Source organism: Thalassophryne amazonica, chromosome 7 (genome assembly GCF_902500255.1).
Source record: "Thalassophryne amazonica chromosome 7, fThaAma1.1, whole genome shotgun sequence".
NCBI lineage: Eukaryota > Metazoa > Chordata > Actinopteri > Batrachoidiformes > Batrachoididae > Thalassophryne > Thalassophryne amazonica.
In genome coordinates, this window is record NC_047109.1 from 20,899,129 (window position 1) to 20,925,704 (window position 26,576).

The 26,576-nt window shown below is 38.7% G+C and overlaps 1 protein-coding gene across 2 annotated transcripts in view; it reads right to left on the reverse strand.

Annotated features, from left to right (window-relative positions):
• The window catches only part of LOC117513707 (syntaxin-12-like), a 113,008-nt gene extending 87,000 nt beyond the window's left edge, over window positions 1–26,008 (reverse strand). Inside the window, exons 1-4 of one of the 2 annotated variants that reach the window (XM_034173948.1) lie at window positions 25,877–26,008; window positions 17,273–17,409; window positions 17,122–17,191; window positions 5,462–5,561 (exon numbers count right to left, since the gene is read on the reverse strand). In XM_034173948.1, the coding sequence (XP_034029839.1) occupies window positions 5,462–5,561; window positions 17,122–17,191; window positions 17,273–17,366 (264 nt within the window). In that variant the 5' untranslated portion in view covers window positions 17,367–17,409; window positions 25,877–26,008. Of the gene's footprint in view, window positions 1–5,461; window positions 5,562–17,121; window positions 17,192–17,272; window positions 17,410–25,869 lie in introns of both variants that reach the window. The other variant, XM_034173949.1, reaches the window with a different exon arrangement.
• Window positions 26,009–26,576: the final 568 nt, after the last annotated feature.

Consider the following 26,576-nt stretch of genomic DNA (forward strand, 5'->3'; position numbering starts at 1 on the left):
AAGCTCCATCAGGTCTGATGTGGAGCATTGGTGCACAGCTATGGCGTCAGATCAGTGACAAAACCCAACTCACATAAAAAATGCATTTACGCGTAGATATTAACTGTGCGTGTGCAAATTATTTCAGCACGCACACGAGGACCAGCGCTCCCCCCGCTCGCTTGAACTTGATTTCTGCTTGTGCAAAGTTGATTTCTGCTCACACGCAGAGAATTCCTGCTCGCTCGCTTGAAACTTATGGCACTATGGGGGAGGAAACCAGGGCGGCACTGGCTCTGCTGCGATTGGCTGTCTCTGGAGAGCGAGGTTTGATTGACAGCCCTCTTCTGATGCGGAAGTCAGTCGGAGACAACGGCGTCAAGTGATTATCACCTCGTTTCTGCTTAAAACTTCACTCCAGTCATCATCCATCTCAGCGACAGATCTCTGAAGCTTCTGTACAACAATCATTTCCACATAAATTCAGCATTATTTCATAACAAATGACAGAAAGTCCTAAAAATCACCTCCTGACACTCGTCTGCAGACTGACTCTGTACGCCAAAACCAATCAAAGGGAATAATGTGATTATTAACCATTAGATGACAAATTAAAACCTCTTAAATCACATACAAACCATGACGCCACCACCTCCCTGAAGGAGACAACGGCATCTCCTTTAAAATATATATATATATATATATATATATAAAATTTTGAATCAAATCCAAACAAAACAGGTCCTGTACAAAATCCTGAAATGCTGCATACATGAAAATACAAATACAAGAACATAAGGGGCTTATTGAATATTATTTACAAATAATAAAATAAATGAAAATATAGGGCAACCAAACATTTACAAATCAAATTTGTCAATAAAAGAAACTACTTTTAAAACATTATTGGATTCAATCAATAATTGAGATTTATTATTAAGTTTAAACTAATTTCTCCAGTGATTAATGTTTGGTTTTTTTCTTGAAAAAAAAAAAAAATTTGTGTATGTAATGTTTGCTTAGTAAAATTACATTATTAATACCAAAGTCATTACAGTTACTTAATTGTCTCAAAAATTTGACCATAAGAGATTATATTCTTAAAGATTTTGGAAACGAGGAAATACAAAAGACTAGATGTAAATATTTAATATTTCCAGTCTCACCAAAGATGAAAAAACTCCAACTGAAAATTACTAACAAGATTTATGAAAGTAAGGAGTTTTTAAAACAGAGATTCCAAATGGATGCCAGTAACTAACTGGAACTGAAAACCTGCTGGACCATCTTTTCTTTTTGTGTGAAACAGTGCAAAGCTTTTGGTTTGACCTTCAACAATGGATTGTCTCTGAAGGAATTTGGATCGGCGATCTAAACATTACAGACATCAATTCTGGAATATTAACTGTCATGATTTTGGTATTAATAATATAATTTTACTAAGCAAACATTACGTACACAAATGTTGTTTTTTTTTCAAGACAAAACCAAACATTACTCATTGGAAAAATGAGTTTCAATGAAATTCTAAGTCTCTATCATTGATTGAATCCAATAATGTTTTAAAAGTAGTTGCTTTAATTGACAAATTTGATTTGTAAATGTTTGGTTGCCTATATTTTCTTTTATTATTTGGAAATAATATTCAATACACCCCTTATGTTCTTGTATTCGTATTTTCATGTATACAGCTATTTCAAGATTTTGTACAGGAACTGTTTTGGTTGGCTTTGATTCATAAATAATTTCATTTTTTTTTTTTAAGGGGACGCCGTTGTCTCCTTCAGGGAGGTGGTGGCGTCATGGTTTGCACATGATTTAAGAGGTTTTAATTTGTCATCTGATGTTTAATAATCACATTATTCCTTTTGATTAGTTTAGGTGTACAGAGTCAGTCTGCAGACAAGTGTCAGGAGGTGATTTTTAGGACTTGTAGTAATTTATTATGAAATAATGCTGAATTTATGTGGAAATAAAGCTTCACAGATCTGTTGCTGATATAGATGATGACTAAGGATGAAGGACTAAGAGTCCTTGCCTAGTCAGAGTGCGGAGGTGTCTGAGAGCAGTGGTCGGCACAGTTCCGCTAATCTCCTAATTAGCAAAGCTAACTTTTTTGTTAGCGGATTAGCTTTTCAAAACTTCAAAAACCATCAGTGGACCAATTAGCTTCTGCTAAATTTAGTTCCGCTAATTTAGTCCACTAACTTTTTTTTTGGCATAGTTAGTAACGGTGGGTGAAAAACTAAAATCATACATGTTGGTTCCTGTCTGCTACATATTTTGCAGCAGTCAGGCAACTGAGAGGAGCTGAGCTCAACTCTACCCCAGCAGACAGGCTGCTACAAAAATCATTTACATTCACAGCCTACAGTGGTCCAGACATGAGGCAGAAGTCAAGAAAAGGAAAGCAGGTTTGACTTATGGTTTTGATTTATGAACCAAATTAATGCAGATAGTTTAACTACATTAATGTCAACTCTGTCAATTTTGCAAAGTGAAAATATAACACATATCTTTTAATTTTAAAATAATGCACTAATTCTGAATATTTGAACATTAACACACACAGATGCCAAAAGGCATTATGGGTAAACTGACACTCTACTCATCACTGATTGGTTGATTTATAAAATGTAAAAACCAACACACAAGTTACTGTAGCATGTGTGTCGGTTTTACAAATAAATGTGTATTTGTAAAATATGTCATTTCTTTCATTTGTTAAAAAAAGGCATTTGCCAAACTGAAAATTCTGCTTGTCAGCAGCTGAGAGTGTATGGGGAACAATACTGAAAGTTAGCAGTTAGCTGTAGCTTCCGCTAATTTTTTTAGTGGTTTATCGGTTTAGCATTATGCGCAGCGATCTGCTCTGTGTAAGCCTGATCCTGTCAAATCTCAGAAGCTAAGCAGTGCGGGACCTGGTTAGTACTTGGATGGGAGACCTCTTTGGAACTCACCCACACTTTGAAAACCCCTGACCTAAACAATTTATAAATACATTAAGACAGTAAATTAACATAAAATAATTACGTAGATCAAGCCGGCAGTGTGTTACTGACTCACCGTCATCCTACATACGGAGAAGATCTCTGCTTCCTCTCTGTCTTTTCTGCCATCTTCTCTGCTTAAGACACTCTTAGGTTTCTTAAAAGTCCTCCTCCTTCCTCTTACCAGTTTGGCACCTTAGGAGCTCTCTTAAGGCCTCAGGTTCTTTGAAGACAACTTTCACCTTATCAAGGGAAGTTCTAAGAAATGTCTAAGATTTTTCTTAGAGTAACATCACTAGGAGCTATTTTTAACCTTAGGCTGCTTCACGGATACAGGCCCTGGCATTCACGCCAAAGAGTTCTATCTTTGTCTCAGTCGAGAGAACGTTGTTTCTCATGGTCTGAGAATCCTTCAAGTGCCATTTGGCAAGCTCCAGGTGGGCTGTCATGTGCCTTTTTACTAAGGAATGGCTTGTGTCTGGCCACTCTATCATACAGGCCTGAATGGTGGATTGCTGCAAAGATGCTTGTCCATCTGGAAGGTTCTCCTCTCTCCACAAAGGAATACTGAAGCTCTGACAGAGTGGTCATTGGGTTCTTGGTCACCTCCCGAACTAAGGCCCTTCTTCGCTGATCGCTCAGTTTAGACAGGCGGCCAGCTCTAGGAAGAGTCCTGGTGGATTTGAACTTGTCCATTTACAGATGATGGAGGCCGCTGTGCTCAATGGGACCTTCAAAGCAGCAGAAATGTTTCTGTACCCTTCCGCAGATTTGTGCCTCGAGACAATCCTGTCTCAGAGGTCTACAGACAATTTCTTTGACTTCATGCTTGATTTGTGCTCTGATATACACTGTCAACTGTATGTAGACATGTGTGCCTTTCCAAACCATGTCCAATCAACTGACGTTAAGCTGTAGAAACATCTCAAGGATGATCCGTGGAAACAGGATGCATCTAAGATCAATTTTGAGCCTCATGGCAAAAGCTGTGAATATGCTTATGTACATGTGATTTCTTAGGGGGGGTTTTTATTAATAAATTTGCAAAACTCATAAAAACGTTTTTCACACTGTCATTATGGGGTATTGTGTGCTGAATTTTGAGGGAAAAATTAATTTAGTCCATTTTGGCTTAAGGCTGTAATTTAAAATGTGGAAAAAGTGCAGCGCTGTGAACACTTTCTGGATGCACTGTACATATACACACACACACACAATATATATATATATACATATATATATATACACACAAACACACACACACACACACATACAGTAGCGTCACATGTCACACCCTTTTAATGCACTTTTTTTTACTAATAGCCCAATTCCATAGCCTTAAGAGTGTACATATCATGAATGCTTGGTCTTGTTGGATTTGTGAGAATCTACCAAATCTACTGGTACCTTGTTTCCCATGTAACAATAAGAAATATACTCAAAACCTGAATTAATCTTTTTAGTCATATAGCACTACTATTATTCTGAACACTACTGTACGTGCACACAGAGAGAGAGAGTGATATTAATTTTTAATTTATTTGTTTTTTAAGATATCACTGATCACAAAAGCCAAAGATCAGATCACTTTTTGGATCAGAAGAAAGGAAAAAGAGACAAATGACACTTTGTTTTTTATTTTGTTTTAAAACGAGTAATGAAAATAATCCTGAACGGAAACAAGGTGTCCAATGGTTTACATAATATTTTAACATAAAACACTTACATGTGTACAGCCTCTGGGTTTTTAAACTTTAGGTCAAAAATTATTTTCTTTGGCACCACTATCATTTTATTCCTCAGCATTTAAATAAGGAATTCATAATATACTGTCAATATGATCAAAATCTGCACCGTCTGGAAACAATTGAGAATTTCAACCAGTGTTGTGTGTGGCCGGCGACGGGGTCACGATGCATGTGGGGAGCAAAGGCTGGCCCATATGGGCCAATCCATCAAAAGTCTTTGTGACAGATACTACAGCGCAGCTTCAGAGATACAGTTTAAGCCTTCACGGGTCAGGGCTGTTTTGTTCACCAAACAGGGACCTACACCATATTAGGCAGGTGGTCACAAGGTTATGGCTGATCTCATTCACCACTTACTCCAATTAAGAGTCACAGGGGGCTGAAGTCTATCCCAGCAGTCATAGGGCGTGAGGCAGGGTACACCCTAGACAGGACGCCAGTCTCACAGGGCCACACATAGACAAACACACACATTCACACCTGCACGTACACCTACGGACAACTTACAGTTTTCAATCCACCTAACCTGCATGTTTTTGGATGTGGGAGGAAAGCCGGATCACCCGGAGGGATCCCACGGGAGGGGTTCCACAAGGAGAACATGCAAACTCCACACAGAAAGGCTACAAGTGGGAATCAATCCCATCACACTTCTTGCTGTGAGGCAACAGTGCTAACCACTAATCCACCGTGCTGCCCATTATGGCCGATCTGTAGAAGACAAATAAAAGTTCACATACTGACCTGTTCCGACGGGGACAGGGGTAGGGGGAGTGAGCCCAGCTCTTTCAAGTGTCTGTTGGTTTCTTTAGCCAACTGGTTTGTGTAGTGCTGGAGATGCTGTCTGCAGAGTTACATGAAACAGTACAGAGATCTCATTCAAAGGGTTTGGCTGGTAACATTTAATTAGACAATAACTGGTACCCCTATGAAAGATATTCCCCATCTTTAAGTGTCAGATTTCAGTTTGAAAGCATGACATTGATTTCACTTCACATTTTATAATGTATTCCTGAAAATCCTATCACTGCCCTCCAACAGCTCCTGCTTGCACTTTGATTCACTCTGCTTGTATGTAGTTGCCTGCACAGATTTCCTGCTCTCCACCTTGTTTTCTTCTCACACACTACTTGTGTGCATGTTAAATATCTGCTTGTGGACTTATTTTCTGTGCTTGGGTTTTGTTTTTTGTGCAACAGCTCTGTCAAAATTCCACAAATGATCGAGCACCAGGTGTAGTTTTGAAGAATAAATGATCCCTACTTTGCGTTCAGTTTTCTTCTTAGAGCTTCTGGTCGGGAGGTTACTTTGTAATCCGGTTCATCCACTTCAGCAATCTGTGATTTTATTAAATGTACTCTTGTTTTCTTAATGAACTGTGGAAGAATAATTCTTACACATACAAATGCCAGCAATTTTTTCCTATAATAGCTGAATATCACAGCACACCAAGAAAGCAAATTGTGACACCCACATCCATCCCAAAGGGATCAGAACAGATCAGCAAAACAGTGCTGGATCTGAGTCCAGTTTTGTGCCAGGACAGTACCTGTCTCGATACGACTCAAACCCTCTCCATATCTGTTCATGATGCATTACATCTGGACTGGATATGTTTTGAACCAGTCAATTAATTGGCTCATCTGGCCCAAATCCATTCCACCACTTCCACAAGACTTATATCTGGCAATACATGACTAAAAAAACAACACTGAAAATAAAGCTAACAGTCTGTTCTGTAAAGGCATTTATATTTAATGAACTCACAAGTGGCAATTATCAGATCCAAGCTGCCTGTGAACACTTGGACCAATTGTGGAACATGTAATGAGTTGTGGTACTTGGGACTGCAAATCATAATGACAACAGCAGGTCCCAGTTGAAGACCAATGAGAATTAAGACCCTGTTCAGACTGGGATTTGCAATCCAGCTAAAGCCACATCCGACACAAGAATGGAAAGTTTGGGTTTTGCGTGGAAAATACATGGGAAATTAATACATTTTATCCCAGAGAATTCTCAGACTCTAGCCTAATTCCTTGGCATTGTAACAAAATTCCAATTTACCTGGTTTTCCACAGCTTGTCACTAGTGGCCATTTTGAGTAACAAATCCATAGAGTATATCCATAAATATGAATCACACTGAAACTACTACCCTAAGCAGCAGCATGCCTATTAGAGACCTTTGATTCAGGCATTATAAATACATCCAAAAAACTGAAACGGAATACAGCACAATCCATGATCATTTGCAAGAAAAATGTAAATGGACTTGCAGATTTTCAGACAGACTTTCAATGTACAAGTACAGACTGTGTTGTTTCTTGTGTTCAAATCACACAGCTGTATATTTTTAATTTTTTCTCTCTCTTATTTTGCGTGGATGTGAATTTTGTGGTGAAAACTACGCGAGGAAGAACTTCTCTACTCACAACAAACTTTGTAGACTGGATCCTTCATAGATACTCAAAATGGCTCAAGCCAAATCCAAGGCATGTGTATGTGTATGGGGTGCTTACCGGAGCACAAGGTCAATCTGGCTGTTTTATCTTTACCAAGAAGGAATAATAAACAGCTTGATGGATTATTTAAATGTAAATAGTTGTGTGGCCTTAAAAAGGAAAATGATTTACTGGGCACTTTACTGGAGAAGACACTGTGTGTGCACAGACAAAGTTTGAAGTCATGGTCCCGAACGCATCCTACACATCATGCGTCCAAATACAAGCCTTGCACGCATGTCTGTGTGTGTGAGAATGGGTGTTGCTTTCTGGAGCACAAGGTCAACTGGCCATTTTTATTTTTACCAATAAATAAAATATGGTGGATTATTGACCAGCAGATAGTCATCTGTCTTTAAACAGGTAAAGATGAGTTTGTATATTTCAGAAAGGAATGAATTTCACAGAAGTTAACTTTTTTAACTCACGTCATCAACCTGCAGTCTGTAACTGCAGGTGATATAAATTCTGCTGTAGCGACTGCTGTGAGTTTTCTGATGCCGAGAACTAAATGAGCGTGGGTGTGTGTGCATTTACGTGAGGCAATCAAGTGCTGTAGACAAAAAAGTTTGTTTGATTAAGCACTTTACTGGAGGACACACTGTGGCCACACGGACTTTAGTTTGACGTCATGGTCCTGACATAGCAGGACTCAGCTAATTAAATCTCAGTCTGAACAGGATCTAGGATACTGCAAACAGTAACCATAAAGGACCATTCACAGAGTGTGCAAACACGACACGCATCGCTCCTAAACCAATCTTCAATGAAAAGCGTTGTGCAAACACCGAGTAGCAGCCTAACGTGCAAAACCCAAGCTTGTGAAACGCTTGGGAGAGCGCGCCATCGCTTGACGTCAAACTCACTGCAGTCAAAGGTCAACTCAATCCACCTTTCACTGCTGTGCAGTGTCACATCGCTCTGTACATCCAATAGAAACAAGGCATCAGGCCAAACACGGAAGAGTGCAGAAATGTGTCAACCAACCTCAGAACTACTACACAGCAGTTTTCTAAAGAAAATCCTTACAAATGTTTTTTTGTTAAATGTTTAAGTTAAATGTTTCTTATATTAAAAACTTAAAATAGTTTTAAATAAAAGAATTTTTTAGAAATCTTTGTTCATCTGTAAATTAATATAACTTATCTGTCGTTGTTTCAGATGAGACGATTTCTTAACATTATAAGGAACCTTGGACATTTATCTTTAGACAAATAAAATGCCATGAAAAGTAATGTATATAATGTATATTTTTAAGTGTACTAGATTCATTCATATCTGCATTTCAACCACAAAAAATGACACCGTAAATAAATATTTATTATAAAACACACCAGGAAATGATGTAACGATGACTGCAGTGTGTCTATTAATTAGGATTTCTAAATGTGACATAAACCTCATAATAAAACTATTTATTAATTTTGTCATTTAATTATGTCCTCATTGACTATGTGATTGCTTTTAATGTTGTAATCAGGACAGACTGGCAAATGGTAAACAGACTGCATTCATATAGTGCTTTACAATAATGCCTCACATTCACCCCGATGTCAGCAGTGTCAGACTAATTACGAAAACATGAATTTGACTATTCTAGTGATGGTGAATACTTTGAAATTGTGCACAATAGGGGAGGGGCTTCTTCCACCTGTGTAAGTGTCTTTTTGACTCAACTTTGACTTCATAGACATATTAAATGATTCATACATTTTCTGTTAAAATATAAAAGGAAACAGCATTTTCAAATAATAAAATAGTTGCTATTTAAAGAGCTTTTGTTATTTAAAAGTGTAGCAGCAAGTGTGAGTTTTCAGAGAAGACAGGTGAGCTGGACCCTCAGGACATTTAACCAGCTCTGCAGCTTGAACCTCTTCGTGGAGTTTCTGGAGACACTTCCCTCACATTTTGAAGAACAGAGATGTTTTCTTCACCTAGACTTCGGGTTTTGGTGTTCAGCTCCGTTACTGGAAATTTTTGCAGTGCATCTGGATTTACAAGGTTCTCTGCACATGTTGAAATGTTCCTGATGTAGGACAAGTGAAGAAATATATTTCTTAAAATGTAAAGAAACATGAAACAGTGCCGTATTTTCTTTAAGGTGTGATTACTAGATAGTTAAAAAATATTAATTTATTTAAAGTTGACACTGTTAGTGAAGTCAGAGCGGTAACCATTTTTAAAAAACCTACAGTAAAAATCACATATAATGGATTCAGGTGGACCAGCGAATTCTGTCAGTTTTAACTGAAATCTACATAAAATTATGTATAAAAAAAATTGACAAAATCTGTTTTATGGATAAAACAATCAACAACCTCCAAACCAACGATATGGTACGTACAATTTCCTCCATGAATTGCGGATCATTTGAGCATCTTTGACTCCTTCAGGCAGCCTTTTTTCTTGTGATTAACCCTTTTACTGCTGGGGGTGAATTTATTCATTTTTAAGACACTGAAATGCGCCTTTTTTTTCAGAAATCTGAGTCGATACACACACACCTCAGTGCATTGTTAAATGCACAACACAAACACACAAATTACAACCCATGAATTATGTTCACAATGTCTATTACACAATGAATTTTCTCTGCCCGTGTGCTGGCTTGACGCAGTCCACCAAAATGTGTTCAGCTTCACGTCGACCACAAAGTTTTTTACTGTCTCCATTCCACTTTCATTATAATTCATTATATTAATTGTAGTGTACTTACATTTGATTAAAACAGAGAAAATAAATTCCAAACTGCGTACTGAAATGCACAAAGCACACAGAGCTGATGTCTTGACTCTGTGCTCAAACCACACGTCCAACTGCTTCATTAGAGCCAAGCTTCAATTTCTGACCAATCACGGTTCACGTACCTAGTGTGTCCACTTTGGTTTCATTCAGGAAATGGTGCTCATCACTTTCGTTTCACCCTTTATACGTATAAACTGAAATAAAGGAATATTAATTTTGACTTTTATGGAAAAGTAGTCATAAAACAGAAGACTAACACCCACGTGGTCACAGAGGCACCGTTTTCCACGTGAAGCGTACTTCAAGTGGTTGTGACACCAGAAGCCTTCAGCTTCCTCACGTTGTCCAGGAGATGATTTCAGCTTGTGCTGTTTCTCCAGACATGAACATTTAAACTTGTGATCACGTCACATCAGTCCACTTAATGTTATTATGCCTTTACAATGTGGACAAGGCCAAAATCTCACTTTTGTTTCAAGATGTCAGAGTTCTAACATTTCATCCTACATATGAAACATGGCACATTTTCAAAACATATCTGAGTCTAAAGACTCAAATAGTCTGAAAACACCATAGTAAGAGCCACAATTTATGGCAATTTATGTTAAATACGTATGATGCAAATGACATATTTCATGTCATCTGATGTTATGCACAGGTCATGAATAATGTTTAAAAGGTTAAAAACATATTAACATTAGATGGACATATATGAACCCCCCACCTCCATCCTCTCCTTATTTATTTAAGATGGAAACACCAAATGAGTTTTAAAATGACCACCTCTATAACACTAACCCTTGAACTTAAAATGTGAATTTCAACCAGATGATTTTTGCTTGAATTACCCTTCGTAAATAAAAAGATGTCAAAGAAAAGCAGCATGAATCTCCAGTCAAAAAACCAAAACATTTTTTTAAATACAGTTAACTATGCTAAAATGCTGTAGCAATACATGAGCTAACATTACATTAATGGGTGATTCTTAGACTACGGGCACTTACTATGTCCTTTGATCATATTGTATGAAGAACAGAAAAAAGGGGAAATTTCACACTTTTATAGTTATCTTTACAATGAAAGTGTGTTAAGAAATTTGTTCTAGTAGTCTATGATGACTTTTTCACCTTTTTTCAGCATCATTATATGCAAATATTGCCGTTTTGTGCTTGTCCCACACCCAGACTTTTGATCTTCAATGATAAAAATGAATGGTAAAGAAACATTTTTTCTAATGTTTTAAAATATCTCTGAATAAAATATCAGTAAAATAATCAAAACATAATTGGGGTATTCAATGTCATACAACTGTTGTGATTTTTTTTAATTTTTTTAACAAAATGTAGTTGTCCCACACTATTGCCGTAATTTCCACCACAACACTGTAATGTCCCTAAACAGTTTGTATGAAAGATTGTTTGGGTAGTTTCTATAAGGATAAATAGTGACATCAGAGCACATGTATATAGCGCCAAATCACAACAAACAGTTGCCCCAAGGCGCTTTATATTTTAAGGCAATGGTGTGGTAGAAATTACATTTACAAGGCCAACAGTGCTCGTAGTTAAAGAATCACCCTAATACTTTTGTAAAATAACAGTAGTTAACTAACTTGTATAATGACCTTTATATACTGTATGTATGTTGCAAACTTGCTAATAAGGCAACAACAAAGAAAGTTGTCTTTTGTTTTGGACAAAGTACTTAATGCCTCAATTACACTAGAGGCCGAATGGAAATTGGAGTGTCAAGGTGTACCTTGGCCACAGTTATGCGGCTGCCTCAAATGTTTTGAGCATGTTCAAAAGAGCCATGGCGCAGTTGAGGTGGAACCACTGATGAACACCAGTCGAAGTGCCATCTGACCGCAGTCTGACTGCATTCAAAACAATCAGGCAGCGTGAAAATGGCATTCGTGACATTCTGTTTGCGTTTGGGGGACGCTCGGCATGTTTCCGCCACACTGAACGGTGGCCGAATGTCACGAATGTGCCTGAATACACCATGAGTGCTGCTGGATTATTCTGCCGAACTGCAACCGGACCGCAATCATACGGCTTGTAAATGCATTCTTGTTGTTCTTACTGCAATCTGGTAGCTGTCCAGATCCTCTTACTGTGCTCCACTCATATTTGTACTGCATTCGGAGGCTCATGCACACGACGCATACACGAATAAGTCGGGGAAGGTCAGAGCATAGTCTGGATGTTTGGATAGCTGTCCTTCGCAATTCCCTCCCAGTGTGGCACGAATTCTGCGTTTTTTTTTTTTTTTATATTCTGCCTGATTCGGCTTGGCTGGTGCTCATTCGTACTAAGTGTGATGAGGTATAACAGTGTTAGTGTCCTTTGATCGTTTCAGACTCCAGGACTTTTCTCTGTCACACTGATCGACACATGCCTCACTCAATGCTACAGATTATTTTAGCTGTGTGGTCACAACATTCCTTTTCATTGTCCTTCTGATGTTTCATCATGTGTCTTGGTGCCTCATTTCAGCAGCATTTTATGGAAGGAGGATGAAGCAGCGGAGTTGTGCGCACTGTGGGCTGGATAAACTGAAAAATAGCACAATTGTCCATGCCATTATATGCAGGTATTCTAGTACAAAGTGCTGGCACTAGTGTATGTATATAATATTTGTTCTTTTATTCTACAAGTCAAAGAAAACAAGTGAAATGTATACTTCATAAAGGCACAGAGGACAGGAGTGGATGAACCCAGCTGCAAGGATGCTCTAAGAAGAAAAGCGAACGTAACTGTAGTGATGCAAGGATCATTTCATTGGTCAAAACTAAACTACACCTATCCTTCTTTTAGATGAGGAATTTTGATAGGACAGAATAGTACATCCACAAAGAGAAAACTGAGGATGGAGAGCAAATGGGTTACTTCATGAAAGGGGGTGACCATTACACAAGCAAACATTATTGGTCAGTAAAAACAGAACATCCATATGTGCAGGGAAAATAAATACATATATATATACATACATACACATACATACATACATACATACATACATACATACATACATACATACATATATATATACATACATACATATATATATACATACATATATATATACATACATACATATATATATACATACATACATATATATATACATACATACATATATATATACATACATACATATATATATACATATATACATATAAAATGATTTTCTCTGCATATATTGATTAAATAATAACAGAGGACATAATTATCTTGGAATTTTTTTTTTTTTGAGTTGTTATCAGAATAAGGGGACACAAAACCCCACCAAATTTGTGACACACAGCACCTAAGTATTATTTTGGTAAAAATAAACAGAAATCACTTCAACTAATTTATCAGAATTTACTGCTGATTTGATGGGCAGATGGTAAAATTAATTTCCACCCATAGACCACTGTCTTAATCACTTTGTACTAGAGCCCGGCGGATATGGATTTTTTGAGGCCGATGCCAATAACAATATTTGGATGAAAAAAATGCCGATCATCGATAAATCGGCTGATTTGCCGATAGCCGATAAATCAGCCGATTTTTTTTTTAAATTAATAAAATGTTCTTTTTTGGACCCTTAACAAAAAAGGGATGAGCTAAAATCTGAAGCTTTGTCCTCATATTGATTAACTTTATAACAGAGAAGAATTTTCAAGTTCAAAAAATGCCATCAAGAATGAAACCTTTGTGAAATTAGCAAATACATATCCTTAAAAAGAGTTGTGAAATACATCTGATGTATTGATGATGGGTGTAAGATGCTCTCAGTTGAATGGAGTCAGAGCTCCATCTACTGGACAAACGGTGCAAGGACATTTTACATCACCGACACAAACATTATTTCAGTAACTGTTCTGTTTACGAGAAATTATCGGCATTCTATCTGCAAAATTTTTGCCGATGGTGAGTCCTTTGAAAAGGGCTTATATCAGTCGGGCTCTACTTGGTACGGCTGCAGAGAGCATGCCAAAAGTGTGGTGTTGAATGTAACCCGTAGTGTCTCAGTCTGTTACATTTAAAACCCATGATCATAAACTGCTAATTTATTCAATAAATAAAACTCCAGTTGTGTTGTTTGAAAGCACCACTCTTGAGAGCCTTAAACCATGGTAAGATTGAATTTAGCTGAACATTAAAGTTACAGTCCTCAATTATTCACTTTATGTTTGTTTCGCGCTCGAGTCCTAATATAGTCACCAAAAAGAGCACTCTGAGGCTTTCCTGCAAGCCCATCCAAAAAAATTATAACATGACTTATCTCAATGGTGGATTTTATGTATTCCCCATGGTCCACATATTCATATCATAGAGTCTATAGCCCCTTGCTAGGAAATTTTAAAAATGACCCTCATGTCTCACACTGGTGACCCCTTTTCATGAAATGACCCAAATAAGTTCGTACACAGGCATAGAGAATTCAACAGGAGCTATTAAAGGGCAAGGGTGGGGTTTGGGGAGAAAGCATTAAAAAAAAATAAATAAATAAATAAAATAAATTAAAATAAATCAATAAGTCATGCTCTCAATCAACATGGTATAACTTCTATATTAGGGCTGCAGCTATCGAACATTTTGGAAACGAGTATTCCGTTGATTAATCGAGTAATCGAATAAAAAGTTTGTGTTTTTAAACAATATCAACAGTGACAGGGCTCTCTCTAAGCAATGGCACATTGTCGCTGTGCCATCATGCAGATTTTTAAGTTTAGGGTGTTCCCTCTCTCTCTGTTTTCCCAGGTAGTTAAACGTTTTAGAGCTTTCCCGAACCATATGCCCAGGCGGTCTGAAATCTTCAGTCTGCGGACAGGACATTCTTTAATTTCTCTTATTGTACATTTTATTGTACTTGCACATTTCATTTGCACTTTTTATTACTGTGATTTATTCAGCGTTGAGTGTATATTTATAGGTGCCGTACAGAGAGAGTGCAGCTCAAACCAAAGTCAAATTCCTTGTTTTCTGTAGAAACGTGATGACAAAAGGCGATTCTGAAGCTGCATGTGAAGGTAAAACACAGCCTGTGAAAATGGCTGTGGAGGACAGCGTTTCCACAAAAGCTGCAATGTGCAGCCTGTTGATAAAAACTCTTTATCAAATCTGAAATAAGGCTTTTTTTTTTTTTGAACAGTTAAACATGACTCATTTAAAATGCACGTCCTTTCGCTTCATCTGTGGAAGTGGAGAGCAGCCAGTGGACCAAACCGTGTTTTTTTTTTTTTTTTTTTTTTTTTTAAAATATACAAGCCCTGGTCCCACCAAATAATGAACAGTGAATAATGAGCCACGCAGCATGTTTTTTTGGTACGAGAGGAGGTATTCAACAATCATAGGAAAATATTGGCTCTGAGAGGCTGTCAGAAGCAGAATATTTGGTTAACAAGGCTCATCTCTGAGCGTGGCACTAATTTCAAGAATTTCAAAATTTAGCAACAACGGCGAGGGGCAGTTTGTGTACGAGGTACAATGAGGACAAATGAGGATTTTAGAGGTATGTTTGTGGTGAGGACGAGGCTGTTAAAAGCCGATTATCCAAGCACATGGCAGCTACGAAGACCGGACTGACTATTTTGGACAGGCTCAGCCCTCTTACGCACCACAATTCCACCTGCTTTGTGTGCCGGGAACTGTATATAAAATCAATATTTTAGAGCGCATTAATCATTTTCTGTCAGAGCTTGGCAGTTGAAAACACCTCTAATCGCTTCTGGAATCACAGAGGACTGTTTCAGCTGGACCCTTTTTTCCCCCTCTCTCTAGTGCACTGAGGTGGAGAACATATATGGAACAGCTTAAAAAAGGTAATTATCTGTCGTGTTTTTATTGTAATAGCTTGGTAAAACAACTGCATGTTCATCCCTTCTACATAAGCAGCTGTTAAAGTATGTTTATGATAGATTTAACATCTTGTTAATGGATCAGATGAGCTCCGCTGTATGTGTGCACTGATGTAATGACTCGCGCTCTAGATGAGGATTTACACCAGAGGTGGACAACTTGTTCCAGAAAGGGCCAAGAGGGTGCAGGTTTACTTTGCAGCCACTGACTCCACCAGGTGATTTCACTGATTAATATCACTTTGAACAGATGGAATCAGTTAATCAGTGAAATCACCTGGTGGAGTCAGTGGCTGCAAAGAAAACCTGCACCCGCTTGGCCCTTTCTGGAACAAGTTGCCCACCCGATTTACACAGAACGCCAGCTCGCAAAACAGTGATTTTGCAGTCAATAACGGCAAAAGTTGGATCACGGTGTCAAAATGACTGTTTAAAGCCGCAGAAGAAATGAAGCCAGCAAGAAGGAGCGCAGAGGTGACTGTCCAGGAACACAGAACGAGAGAAGCATAAGAGCGATTTTGCATACATTAACGGACCAACACAAAGTTAAAAGTTGGATCATGGTGTCAAAATGAGTCTATAAGCCACAGACGAAATAAAGCCAGAGAGAGGAAGTGCAGAGGTGACTGTCCAGGAACCTGTGGTTTGGTTCTAGCTGGTCTGGTGCATTTAATGACTCTGGAACACAGGTGAACTGCAGCCTGGCACACTCGGGCCGGGCTGTGCAGGAGCGTGTTTTTTGGGCTGTGTTAAAAAAATGTGACATCTTGAATGGATGCTGTAAATTGAAAACCCACACTTTAAAGGGACCAAGTGTGGATGGGCTGGAGGTTTGGACCAAACCCATGCCTAAACGTGCACTGTTGCGTTACATGGATCACATGTGGCGACACGAGCCATTCGAGGCTGGATGGAGCTTAAACGACAGGTCGGTTGTGGCTCACTAGAGGCTGATACCTGGCACATGTGAGGTATAGAAAGGCAGACAGAGGGGCCTTAGTAGCATATAGGTGATACCTTAAAATGTGGATCAATTCTTTGAATGATCACTGACACACCCATGACACACTCATTATTCATGGCTTATTATTCGGTGGGACCGAGGCTTTACATTGGTTATCCACATGCTCTGTTGTCTTCTGTTTTATGTGGGAGTGCTACAGCACCACATACAGGCCTGGCATACGTACTATAGCATTAAACAAAGCTTTCAGGCAAAGAATTTTTGTAATTTTCGTAATCATTCAAGTTACTTGATTAATCGTTTCAGCCCTATTTCATGACCACAAACAAGCTGTGACTTACAGCCTCTCTTGTAGCTCTGGCATTTCCCACTTTGACCCCGTCTGAGACAAGAGATTTCTGATCTGGCCAGCTGCAGACAGAGTTAGTCACTTTAGTCACTGGAACATCATGTGTAAAGATGAACTTTAACAGACTAACGGTTATCACTCACTGTTTTGAGTAATCTTTTGTGTGTTGGAGCTGCATATCTGGATTAAATTATTGAAGTCCCGAGACTGGGACCAGGTGGCATCTGTGTAGGACATCTTGGCTGCAGGTCGTCACACTGGTTGGGACAGCGGTCTATGCCTTAAGCACAGTAAAAGAATGACAGCACAATACATAATAACATTAGATACATTGCAATACATTTTCAATTAAATTTCATAGAAGCATTTTGAATTGAGGTGTGACTAAGTCAGACAGCTAACAATAGCTAAAAAGGATGAATGTTTGGATGTTGCTGATTAGTGAAGTGCTTCTAAAAGTCCCTTCAGCTGTTCCCTTGTTTTTCCACTCGGGGTCACCACAACAGACCCGAAATGGATCTACATGTTAGTTTGGCACAAGTTTTATGCCTGATGCCCTTCCTAACCCAACTCTATACTACACGGAGGATGGGCAGGGACGGGTTTGAATCAGGAACCTTCTGCATTGGAAACAAGCGCACTTATGTAACCGCTTGGCCACCACCCCCGCAACAACTGAAATGCTGCTAAAGGTGATGAGGTTTAGATGAAATAAAGCAGTGTTACATTTGCGTGCAATGTATTTCTTCCTTATGGCCCAGTCACACAGCACTTAACACAGGGCAACAAAGCCCTAACGAAACAAGAAATCTGGACTTTCGTTGGCATCGTTTAACCTTCGCGCAGCTTCGTGCCTGCAGCTGGTGCTTCGTCAGGATTTTTAAACTGTCCAAAATTTTGAACGAAGGGCAACAAAAACGTCAATTCGTCCGTATTTCGTTTTGCTGTCGTTCTTGGCGTTTTTAATCATTTGCTTAGTTTTTGTAACATTAGCATTTAGTTTGACTTCGTTCAACCACCTGAATGTTTTCACACAGTGCAGAAACCAGTTTCTGAGCACTGCTGCTCCGAACTGCCGCACTGCCGCTGCGTTCATGTACCGTCGGAAATTACAGTGCAAACTCCTGTTTGCTTGGATTTTTTTTTTTTTTTTTATCTGGGTGGGGGGTCAGCTTCAATGGGCTCAGGCACCTTATATAGGAAAGAATTAATCTTTTGTGTGGATACAATTAATTATTTTGCCACAAGCAACTGCTGAATTTGAAACAACAAAAAGTTGTGTAATTTCCAACGGCACTTGAACGCAGTGGCAGCTGCAGCTCCTGCGTGTGATTATTGTTTTTTATTAAATATATCAATATGAATGTAGAAATGACAATCCATCCCTTATGTACATGTGGCAACAGGTAGATAATTCAAATGATTATATAAAGAGCTGTTCTGGAAGGCAGAATTCCCCGTTTTACGTTTTCTATTATAAATCAATATATATCGCTTAGTAATGTAATACAGTGATACAGCAGTGACCACGGCACACCAGTTTATTTATTTATTTATTTTTTTTAATTGGAGCAAGATGGAGCATGCAGCATGTTGACAGATAGTGTGGATTCTGGACGAGGAACCAGAGCAGGTGGGTCAACTAACGCGCACACAGATCTCCACAGCTTCTGTATGCAGTTTCTCCAGGTCTCAGACCCTATGAGCTCCATCCCAGCGCAGAGTCCTGGAACTCAGAGATGCAGGCACACACTGCTCCAGCAGTGGCTCCAAGCATGTTTCATTTAAAGCGTCGAGATCGTTACCTTCCTCTTTCGTCCCTTTTGCGCTCTTGCTTCGCAGGCTGTTCAGTGATAAAGCTATTTCGTCCATCTTTTCTCAATGAATTGTGATTTTTTTTTTTTTACTTTTTTCAGGAATCGTCGTGTACCATGTGACTGGGCCATTAGAAGCATATTGTTTCCCAGCTGTAAAATTATGATTTTTATATTTGAGTGTAAAAGTGTACAAAAGCATCAAGATATCACCTCTCCTCCAAAGTTTTTTTCTGTGGGTTTTTTTGTTTGTTTGAAGAGACCATCACCTTGGGGGCGGTGATGGTCTAATGGTTAAGGTTTTGGGCTTGAGTCCAGAACCCATGAACCCATTAATCTGTTAAATCACTAAATCACTAAGGGCCCTTGGGCAAGGCCTTTAATCCCCTATTGTTCCCGGTGTGTAGTGAGCGCCTTGTATGGCAGCACCCTGACATCAGGGAGAATGTGAGGCATAATTGTAAAGCGCTTTGAACGTCTGATGCAGATGGAAAAGCGCTATATAAATGCAGTCCATTTACCATTTTAAGAGACACACTGTATCAGATTTGTATCGTCTCTGCAGATATCCAAACTTACAATATCGAATCAGACATTTAAAAAAGTGTTATTGTGCCATCCCTATGTTTTGGAGTAATTTTTTTAAACCACAGGAGTGCTCTACGATGTTGCCTATACGGTAATTGCACAATCAGGTGTACCACTAGTGTTTCACTTTTGGCGAAAAATGAAATTCAGTATAATGCTTAATAGTTTGTTTCACAATGATAACAACATCCCAAGGGATCTTCATGCAGAATTTCATGAGCAAATACCATTTAGATTTTTTTCGCTGACAGAATGAGTGCTTGATCCTTGTCAACAAAAACAGGTACTACGGAGACTACATTAGGTTTATGAAGAACTCTTTTATTCCAAAAAGTTACACACCAAAGCATTGGAAATGGTGTTATTTCTGTGTCCTATAATGTGAGTCAAAAGACAGGATCAAAATTTCTGCTGTAAAACCTCCATCATAGTTTTACAAGTGATTCCAGTAGAGAGCTACTACTACGGAGACTACAAGGCTCTACGGAGACTACATTTGGCACAAATTGTCATTCTTGAGGTACTAAAAATAAATATATCACTTCCAATTTCTAGATCATGGTTGAGACAAAGACACTCTAGTGAAATATATTGGTATCATTCCTGCACCTAGTGTTGCCTCTGTGAGTATGCTACTGCGGAGACTACAATATTTTGGGGGACATCCACATCCCTGATTGTGAATTTCCCAGAAGTTCCAGCAATAATACTGAAACAAATTACTAGCACTGTTTTGTAGGGGATCCATTTAGGTGTCAAATCTAATAAACAGGAATTATGAAATCAAAGGATTTATGTTTAGAACATAGTGTTTTCTCAAATGAATTGACAAATTTGGATTCTGGTTACAAACCTATTATTTTACTTAAATGACTGCTGCTCGGCTCCAAGTGAAGATATTTTGATTCCGTAACTTGTGTCATGACCAGAGAAATACTGGGAATGTCACTGATTGGTGTAGTTCTTTGAAAGGTTCGAGAGGATAAATATCAGCTTTATTATATAATGAGCAAATTTTACATGAAACGAGGTAACATGCAAAAAATTGCATTTTTTCACCATATATTCACCATTTTTTAGTTTTTTTTTATGCAATTCCAAACTGTAAAAAGCAGGGCACAGATAAAGGTATGCCCAAGGGTCCTTAGCAATAGCTTCTAATGTCCCTAATGGCATTATTTTATGAGATATAGGTTGGTAACATTGCATTATTAAAATGGTAACACCTGATTGTGCACTTACCGTATAGTGTGACAACTTCCAAATTTGACTCTGGTGATAAGCAAAGTGTACCCCATGCAGTGCTGACAACACTGAAAAATCATGTTATTTGGGATTACCAGTTCTACTGTTGTGAAACAAACGTGCATAAACACACACACGGTCAGCCTTAGATCATGACCTGCTCCGCTATGCAGCCACAGTAATTAAGGAATCAACAACAAACTTGGTATGGTGACTGGGGACACCAAGGAGGAGATCAGTGGGGCCCTTAAGCCCCGGTCACACAGCACTAACAAAGGACACCGAAGCCAAAATGAAACAAGAAATCTGGATTCACACTGACTTTCGGAGACATCGTTTGACCGTCGTCCAGCTTCGTTTCTGTCATTGGCGCTTCGTCAGAATGTTCCAACTATTGAAAAATGTGAACAAATCCTGACGACAACCTCAATTCGTCCGTATTCCATTTTGTTTTCTGTCTTGATGGTTCCTCATCATTTGTGAAGTTCCCATACCATCAGCGTTCCGTTTGATTCTCGTCCAACCTCCCAAGTCCGACGTCTTAAACAAACATTGACGATATCTATCAAAGAAATAATGGATGCTATGGAGCAATGAATTTAGGAAAAGTGGCAGGCCCAGATGGGATCCCCATAGATTTTTATAGAAAATTCAAATTTAAAATTTCATTACTCCTTTTAGAAATGTTTCTGGAATCGTTAGAAAATGGAATTCTCCCTCCTACTCTGAGGGCCGCATTGATCACATTACTTCCAAAACCTGAAAAACCCAAAGATGAATGCCAATCTTACCGTCAGATTTCCCTATTAAATGCGGATAAAATTCTGGCTCTTCGATTAGAAAAATGTTTACCATCAGTAGTACATATGGACCAAAATGGCTTCATTAAAGGGCGGCACGGATTTCACGTGAGAAAGCTAATTAATTCATTGCACGAAAAACGAAATTCCCCCGATATTGCGATTCTGTCTCTCGATGCGGAGAAAGCCTTCGATCGACTCGAATGGCCATATTTATTCGAAATTTTATCTAGATTGGGTTGTGGGGATAAGTTTTGTAAATGGGTGGGACTTCTCTCTACAAAGCCAATGGCTGAAATTTTAACAAACAGCATAATTTCTGATCCATTCCAAATCTCTAGGGGGACACACCAGGGTTGTCCACTTCCCCTCTCCTCTTTACTCTAGCTATTGAACCATTCGCCATAGCAATTAGAAGCCATAGGAATATTACTGGTATTAAGTTTGGCAAGACAGATCACAGAATAGCGCTTTATGCGGATGATGTTGTTCTATTTTTTTTATCAAATCTTGATCAGTCACTATCTACTTTACAAGATGTTATTAAGAATTTTGGATGCTTTTCTGGATATAAAATTAATGACTCTAAATCCTCCTTAATGCTTCTCAACAAAGAGGAACAACCACAATTTTTAAGAAAGGCTTCAACATTTAAACTGTCCAACGGCTTCACTTACTTGGGAATTTGAATTGTACCAGAGGTTGATAAAATCTCTGTAATTAACTACGACCCAGCAGTTCAGTCCCTAGCTGATTCCATAGAAAGATGGTCAGATCTACCCATTTCATTGATCGGGCGTATTAATATTGTAAAAATGAACATGCTTCCTAGACTTCTGTATTTATTCCAAAATATCCCACTGCCTGTTCCACAGGGCCTTTTCTCACGGATTAAAAAATTGGTCTCAAATTTTCTTTGGAATAACCGTCGCCATAGGCTAAGATTAACTTTACTTTACTTGCCATATGATAGAGGACTAAAAACACCAAACTTAGAACGGTATTATTGGGCCGCACAATTGAGAACGATGTTTTACTTTTTGGATGACCACCCTCCAGAATGGGCAAATATTGAATCTTCCTTGCTTGACATGGAGATGCCTATTATCTCATATTTATATAGTGCACCAGTTAAAGAGCTGAGAAGACAAAAAATCCCATGGTTCTACATATGGTTAATATTTGGTATAAAGTTCATAAAGTATTGAAAAAAGACATTTCATTCTCACGTTTTAGTCCTATATGGGGTAACTCAAATTAAGCCAGGTATGTCGGATTTAAGTTTCAAGATGTGGGCTAATAGAGGATTGATTAAGGTTGAAGATTTATATTGTGATGGTGTAATGATGTAATTTGAACAAATAAGAGTTAAATATAATCTACCCAACTCACATTTTTTAAATTTTTTACAAGTGAGGAGTTTTGTTGCAGCTTCACTAAAGAACAAACTTACCATACCTGCTTTATCAACAGTTGAGAAAGCAATATCTGACTATCATTATACCAAAAAGCGTATTTCCCATTTGTATAATTTGTTAACTGATCAATCGACCGAATCTTCTGTGAACAGGCTGAACTCTTGGAGGGAAGACATAGGTGAGAATATACGAGTGTCTCTAGACGAGTGGAAGGAGGTCTGTCTAAAGGCTCATACCCAGAGTGTAAACACAAGGTTACAGCTTTTACAGCTTAACTGGACTTCACTCCTTTGACAACAATATTCCAGACACGTGTCAAATGTAATAGAGAGAAGGGTACTTTATACCATTGCTTGTGGGAATGTGAGGAGTTACAGAAGTTTTGGAAAGACATAGCAGGTGTGATAAATATAATGTTGACAGTAAATATACAACCACATCCTAAATTATTTATTTTAGGTCTATATCCCCAAAATTGCTCTATGCATAGTTCAGCGAAGACACTTTTGAACATTGGCTTACTCCATGCTAAGCGTTTGATAGCATTGTTTTGGAAGAAAATTGAGCACCCAACTGTGGTCCATTGGATACAAGAAATGTCCTCTAGCCTTCCTTTGAAAAAGATAATCTATACTCTGAAAGGACAAATTGAGCTCTTCTAGGCAATTTGGAGACCCTTTGTAAAATATTTGGAAAGTTCAAATTTATTAAACATTCTTTGGGATGGGGGGACACAGGGGAAACATAATATTGTTTATTGGACATTATAAGACTTTCATTTTTTCTTACTCTATTATTTTATTTATTATTATTATTTTTCTTTTTAAATTTTTTTTTTCCCCCTTATCATATGGGACAATGCTTCTTGGTACACTGGCTATTTTTTCTGTTAACCCATCGTTATATCTCTGTTGTATATTTTTTTATTGTATGTGTCTGTTTTTCACTAAAATTAATAAATATATTTATTTAAAAAAAACACTGACGATATCTGAACAGATCAATAACTAAAGATCCGACGAGCTGAATGTGACTCCTCCACGTGTGGGACAAAAAGCAAGGTTTTTAATACAGAAACAACAGCGACAAGAACGTCTGATCAACTACTTTAACTATTTGTGCACATTCCAGCCATTTCTGGCTGGAATGTGCATATGCACGCACAATCGCACATGCTGTCGTAAAGACAAAGCTCTCGCAGCTGCAGGTGGCTGTGGAGTACACAGACTCGCTGCAGAAATAATCACAGGCTGGCTCTTGGTCTGACACCCGCTGCCAAGTCACATTATCATGAATGTTTCATTTTGATTTTGTTTAAAGCGTCAAGCTCGTCATTCGCTTCGTTTTTTTTTCTTTTTTTTTCGGCCTTTTATGCACTCTGGATTTGCAGGCTTTTCGGTGAAGGGAAAAGTGCCGGCTCATTCGTCCACTTTTTTCAACGATTTGTGGCTTTGTGACTTTTTTCCTTCGTTCAGCTAATGCCCCGTGTGACCGGGCCCTTAGGTTGAAAGCGTATGTGCGCAAACACACACACTGTCAGCCTTATAGAGGGTTTTCAATCACTTTTGCTACTATCTTCATCATGGATTACTACGCGCCTGGCGCGTGAAAAAAAAATAGAGAGAATGAATGCTTATTACGAGGCTTTAAACCCTCGAGATAAAGCTGTTTATCGTGATCGATATGTAGCAGTTGGTTCAGTGGATCCCTATGTTGTACCGGACAGTGAATTTAATGACGATGTAACAAAGTGGTCGGCAGTTTCGCAGCGTAAGCTTAATATGGTGGATCTCTCTCAGTGCCACGGTGCCGGGCCTGTAATGGTGAGGCTTCTTCACACCGACGGCAGCCGGAGCGCTCTTCTGGGTGGCTTTGGATTTACGGGGGGGTCTACTTGTTTCTGGCCATATTAAAGCTTCCTTCTGCTCTGCCTCTTCTGCTGAGCCAGGTCTCTATGTCACTTAGAAAGATCCTAACATTCCACTGCTTGATGCACAATAACTGCTGGTAGCCTGTAAAATGAGCAACCTGCCTCGTTTTTAATCACCTCTAAAGAACCAACGACAGCACAAACACTGACCATTGTTGAAGCTTCTGCAAATGTTCGCCAAATGCAAGTAGCGTATCACAGCGGTCACCGCAGGGTAATCCACAATGGCCGCAGGGCACAAAATCACGTGACCGATACATCACATGAAAACCCTCAATATAATTAAACAGATCACGACCCGCTCACTGGAGCCCTTATTTTCGCAGTTCACGTGGTACTCGGGACAGGTAGCAAGCATCACACTTTATTTACTACGTAGTAGCAGCTGGCTAGGGTGCACTTTAATTACAATCTGAACGGGTTAAAGCATGTTTTTTTAATTAAAATGTATCTCCTGTGTATTACATGCCAGAGTATTGCAGTGATATGACATGACATGACCTGAGTCTCATGAATGTAACAAATTGCTCTACGAAAATTAATGATGACATACACACAATGCAATGCAACTTACTACACCTGAATTAAAGTGACATAATATATACAATGACATGACTAAAATTCTTTATGCGTTGAATGGGTAACTCAGCTGGTATAGCAATAAAGCTGATAGACGCTGAAGAAGTGGCTAATTTAGCTGCAGTGCTAAATGATGCTAACCCAGGCCAGAACAAAGCAAAAATAAATAAATTAATTAATTAAAAAAAAACACACAACTATCTCTGCTCCTTTAATATTAATACACTAACAATGCAATAATACAGACGTTCGAATTCCACAGCGGTACTAACGCTACTCCTTTAAGTCGCAATGTTACTCGAACGTCGGATTTTCTTCCTTTACTTCAGCACTGAGGTTGGTGAAAAGAATGTTTAAAACACTAACCGCTTACGTTGTATCGTAACCCAAAATATTTGTTCGTGACGCTCCGAAGGGTATCGAGGCCCCAAAGCTGACGTCAAGTACAGATTCACCAAAGCTTGTGTTGTTTCCGAGACTCACGTGACAGCAAAGGGTGTGCGTATAGAGACAAAAACACTTGAAAAGGACGCCGAGCTCCATACTGCGGTATTGTAATCGACCATCTTGGAAGAGGAATTATCACGAGTTTGTGTACCGCTACTATCAGAGTGCCTTTATTGAGAGTGGCGTCTACTCAGAACATGGCGCCATTTTGGTTCCAACTGCGCTGAACTACTTAATGAACCTTTAATGTTTTCAACATTTTTAAAACATTTAACCACATACAGCAACACATCAAGGTACAGGTACAATCAAAATAGTTAAGCTATCAAATTTACATAAATGTACAATTTCATTTAATTCATTTAAAGCCTGATAAAGTCGTGTCACACAATGACGTGCGTGACAGTTTAAAGTTCTCCCTCTCTGGATTATGCTATGTTCTGGACTAATTTGCCCCACAACAAGCTTTTTCTACAATCATCACCTCCACATTAAAGGTAAGCTGTACATTTTCCTCTTTTATCGACTTTGTCCTGTAAAGTTGCGGACTTTTCTGATCCATTTGTAATTGCACTGTAAAAACTATTACACGAAGCATCGCGCAGCGGCGCGAAGCTCACTCATGG